The 5356-nt window shown below is 36.0% G+C and overlaps 1 protein-coding gene across 1 annotated transcript; it reads left to right on the top strand.

The window, feature by feature from the left end:
- Positions 1-3901: 3901 nt before the first annotated feature.
- Positions 3902-5329, top strand: LOC105384980. Its single transcript, XM_011555281.3, has 4 exons — positions 3902-4143; positions 4476-4647; positions 4801-4932; positions 5085-5329. Exons 1-4 carry the CDS (start codon positions 4031-4033, stop codon positions 5319-5321), a joined length of 654 nt encoding a protein of 217 aa, XP_011553583.2. The 5' UTR covers positions 3902-4030; the 3' UTR covers positions 5322-5329.
- The last annotated feature ends 27 nt before the right edge of the window (positions 5330-5356 follow it).

Here is a 5356-nt window from a genome sequence, read left to right as displayed (position 1 = left end):
TCAATGTTTTATTATAAATCCCCTGAAACACATAATAGAGTTCAGTCATGGTTATAAACTCCCATACAAAGGTCTACAAATGGTGCTTTACTATTTTAGTTTTAGCTCTCACTCGGATAGTTTTCCGTGCGCTTATTTGAGAATAGACCTTGCGCACAATTATCAGGATAGTGAGAGAAGAAGTAAGTACTTATTACTTCATTATTTATGAAGTAATAAGTTTGATTATGACGACTGAATGGCGTAGTGGTTAGTGACCTGACTACTGAGCCGAAGGTCCCGGGTTCGATTCCCGGCTGGGGCAGATATTTGTTTAAACACAAATATTTGTTCTCGGGTCTTGGATGTGCCCGTAAAATGGCAATAGGCCCGCCCCCTACTACATTGGGACTAACATAACACTCTGGCGAAAAGTGGGTGCAGCAATGCACCTCTGCCTACCCCGCAATTACTACAAGACGTGTGTGTGTGTGTATTTACTTCCATGGAGACCGATATGAAGGTAGGTTATTAGGCATTTTTTGAGCACTAGTCCGCAAAATAACGTGATGACGTACTGTAATGGTTCCTCTACAGTCTCTACACGTCTATGGATGCGTCCGGAGATGACATCCGCGGACGTGTAGAGGGGTAATTTGGGCATCTGTGGAATAGCTCCACTACACGTCTCGTCTGCGGATGCATCTGGAGATGGCATAGAGGGGGTGATTTGGGGTTCTGGGTGTGATAGGTATTTGATGTCCGCAGACGCATCTGCCACCGATCCGCTTGTTGTCGGTTTTTGTGACACAGATCAAAGGGTTCAAGCGCGAGCGTCACACGACCACACGTCCGAAGACGCCTCAGTACTGACTCATGCAACATCGTCTTCTCCACTTCTTCTTGGTAACTCGACTGCGATGCACACTCAAGTAGTAGTTAAAGGTACTAAACAAATAAATAGCTGCTGCATTGGCCCCAAAATTGGCATTTCAAAGCCTATGCTGCTCCCTAAAATTGGCATTTTAGGGCCAATGCTGCTCAGTCGTCACTTGTTTGTGACGGAGAGTTCCTTTTGAAATCATTTGAGATCATTAAAAAAAACGTAATAAATATATCATAATAATTTATTGAATTGAAATACATAAACTGTTAACTAATTATTAAATCATTAACATATTTTTTTAACTCAATGCCTACTAACAACAATGTAGATCCAAATGTAATAAGTAAGTATACAAATATAGTAATCTTATAGCTATAGGTACTAATCTCATAAATCGTCATATGTTTCCCAATAAACCATTGTCCTTATTTACAAAAGTGGGACCCATTGTAGTATTGAGAAACAGGATGTTAGGGGAAACAAACCCTTAAATATAGGAAATTATGAGCCAAAAATAATCCAACATTCACTGCCGAATATAGCTGCATGATTACCCAAATTTATTTATCTACACACTCTAATGCATTGATTAATTTTTCTAATTCACATTTTTTCATATCAAATACTTTGTTTTCCCGAACACCCTCTTTATCAGTACTGTTTAGTGTTAGTTGCAGAAGAGGATATTGTAAAGTTTTTAGTGCACTGGTACCTAAAATCAGTTTAACAGACCAATCAAAATCTGTTATACATTTTCCATACTTAGCATTATGATTTATTAAAACTGAATAAAGAATATCAGATTTTAAAGACTCAATTTTTTCAATCAATAGGTTGACTTTGTCCCCCGGATACTTGACTTGCAATGTTTGTATAACTTCGTCAATGTTGTAATTGTGATTTAAGAACATCAGTTTTAAATCATCTTTTGCTGCTTCAATGATTTTATTTGTACAATTCTTCCTTGTGTACAAGTTACTCAGGATTTCCTCAGTTGCCTGAAATGAAAAGGTTTAAAGTAATTAGATACATACAAGCTGTTATTTAATAATTAACTAGTATTCTTCTACATTGAACAAGGAGTAATATTCAGAAAAGCTTTATTCAACATCCAGATACTTACAAATTTAATTTCATCCTGCGACTGGAGTAAAAAATCATCCATAATGATTTGTAGAAAAGACCTCCTTTACACTAAACTAAAAGTTGGTGACTAAAATCTAAATTATTGTTACCTCAAAGAGAAAAATAAATAATTATTGTTATCTACTCAAAAATAAAATCACTCAATCAAGGCAATAATCAATAATCAAGGCCTTGTTCAATTGTTTTATTTTTTTGACGTTTTTTTTTTTTTTTTTTTTTTTTTGGTTATTTTTTTTCCTTTTCACGGAAAAGGCTAAGGGCATTATCCCATACCGCCTGGTCTTATTTAATTTTGTCTTCTATGTGATTTTGTTCGAGGCCAAAGGCCTTGTCTTTCGTTGTAATCTTCAAATTTTCTTGTAAATATAAGGTCGAAACCAAGTCTTCAGTATTATATTGTCGAGGCTTATAGCCTTGTCTATCGTTATGTATCGTTATATCAGGGTACTGTGTATTTTCCGGTATTTGTTATTTTTTTCAAATAACTCCAATCGTATTTTTGATATACTCATAAATGGGGTAGAATGTATCCGTATTCTTGAGAAGATCCTGAATAGAGCGCGGGACATCCAGGGCTTCTTTGTATAAATCCAGTAAATTGTCAATAAGAATAATCCTTTGTAGATTAAATGCAGAGCAATCAAAAAATATATGATCCAGGGATTGAATTATATCGTTATTACAGTATGTGCAATTTGGGGAAGGTATCATTTTTAATCTAAAAAGGTGTTCATTGAATCTGCCATGTCCAAGTCTTAAACGACAAATAGTTGAATAAAAGTTTCTGTTTATAAATTTTCCTTTGATGAACCAGGGTTGAGTAATGTCGGAGTTGATAGAGCTATACCATTTTCCTTTACTTTGGATTGTTTCATGCCAATGAGTCATCCATTGGTCTTTTATAATATTCTTGATTAAAACTTTGCAGTCTGAACCTGGCAACTTAATATTTTTAATAGGTATTTGTTGGATATTGGGATTTTTTACTATGGAGCTGGCAAGTTTATCAGCGAGGTCATTACCCGAAACGTCAATGTGTGAAGGTGTCCAAATAAAGCGGATTTCTCTGTCCGTTTTTATTTTTCAAATCGCTCTATACACAGAGTAGATAAAAACCATAGATGGCGCTACACTTTGTAAAATAGAGCCTTTATGAGCCCTATCATATATTTTATTTGATATTGAATTTTGTTACTTTATTACTTTCGGGACAACCAACTTTATTTAACAACTATAAGGATTCTCTAATCAAAAGTCATAGGAGTAGGAGAGTGCGTTTGCAAGCGCCTGCTTCTCACGAGTCACGCCAGAGATGCGGATTTGAATCCCGGTAGTGACATGTGCCAATGAGTATGTACGGTGGCCTGCGCCTAAAAGTATACAGGCGGCGATTTTAAAATAGCGATCTCAAGCTCACATGCTGCTCAAGCACATCCACATAAACACCACTGCTACACACATCACACACAACACATCCCCGGATTTATAACAGATGTAGCTGGTCCCTTCATCATCAGGGATCGCTATTTTAAAAACTCCGCCTGTATACTTTTAGGCGCAGGCCACCGTACCTTGTAATAAGTACTTATTACTTCCATGGTATATCATCACTCATCAGTCATCACCTCATCACATGCAGTGAAGGAAAACATCATGAGAAATTTCACACATCTAGAATAAGCAGGTACCACCCTCACGGAGAATAGAATAGTAACTATTGCAGTATATTGAAATACGTTTCTAATGATATTTTATGTGTCATAGGTCCAATAACGGCTGCAGCTTCCATAAACTTTGCCGGTCTTCTTTTCAGGTTACGGTCTACCCTAAGTACGCAAGTGGCTGTCACAGACTCACAGAACAAAGTTCTTTCCAGCTGTTTTTGACATTACGATGTCAACAAGATTTTAGGTTATAAATGAAGAGAATATTCTGATTTGTGAATCTTTCTTTGAAATGAAACTATTAAACAATACTCTTATTAATTTCATGCACAATTGATAGCATACTGTAGCTATAATGGCATTAGTGAAATCTACAAATGTGCCAAAAGACGCTGTGGTTGTCGACGAATTTGAGGCTGCCTCTTATGCTTGGGATCTCATTTCTGAATGGGAACCTGCATCAGATACGTTAGTACATATGCCACTTGAATCTTTAACTAAATGAGGGCCAAGTAGATGTCAGTGCTATACAATGCGAAAGAACAAGAACACAAAATGCTCTAGCTCTATTTTTAACTTGGCTTAAAGTTGTCTCAGGAATGGATCCTCTTAATAACTGTACCTTATTAATTATACATCTGGTACAACCTGCACGGTCCACCACAATAAGGCTGCCTTTCCTACAGAGATCCTGATGATGTTGCTATGCTGTGATAATTTGAAATAAATGTGTTTCCAAAGTTTAGGCCATAACACATAGAGAGAATACCTATAAAAGATGTATTTTTTTAAATTTTCAGATGGGCCTTGAGGTATTCTATTGGTGTACTTGGAGGACTCAGTTCAGTTTCTGGAATGATAATAAATAATCACTTCAGAAAGAAACTAAAGCTCGGCACTTACGGGCATATGTCCTCTCTGATACCAGTATCATTGCTACCTGGTATATTTACAGCACTTTTTCATAGGCATGTAAGTAATATATTTTTTCTGACATAACATAACAGCATCAGAATTATTCCTCAGATAACTTTTATCTGCCTATTTTTTGTCATTAACTATTTCAAAGTCACTATGTAGGAACACAAATTATCATTTTTTAATATAAAAATATATTTTTTCTAGAGTGTATCAACACACATGCTCTTAATGAAGGCGGAGACCTGCCCCTTGTGCTATGAGTTGCGTTCTGGTGCTATCCAGTTGGCCATAGGCATAGCCTACCCAATGGTACTTGCCCCTACATCAGCCCTGATGGTAAGTTTATACGTTCTAACAACTTTTTCTATATTGGAAAGTTCCAAAGTAAATCCCTTGTTTTTAATTAAATGTGGTAGATAAAGTCTATTCAAAAAAGTTTCTATTAAATTCTATTTGAATGAGGAACTAACAAATTATTTTTCTTTCAGTATGCCAACAGATACAATACATACCGCCTGCCCAATTTAACTTCAAAGCCTTTGGAACTATTGAAATTTGTGTACAAGCTATCTAAGCCACTGTCTGCTACTCTCGTGTTCTGTAGCACCGCACATGTGGTGGCCTCAGCAGTCTTGACCCATTATGAAATGAAGAATCATTTGACAGTTCGCAGAAAAATGTTGGATATTGAAGCTAAATTTGATGCAGAAAGAAATAGGAAGTAATATTTTATTAATAATTATTATAAAAACTTTAGTTT

Source organism: Plutella xylostella, chromosome 12 (assembly GCF_932276165.1).
Source record: "Plutella xylostella chromosome 12, ilPluXylo3.1, whole genome shotgun sequence".
Lineage (NCBI taxonomy): Eukaryota > Metazoa > Arthropoda > Insecta > Lepidoptera > Plutellidae > Plutella > Plutella xylostella.
This window is presented reverse-complemented; position numbering and strand designations above follow the sequence as displayed.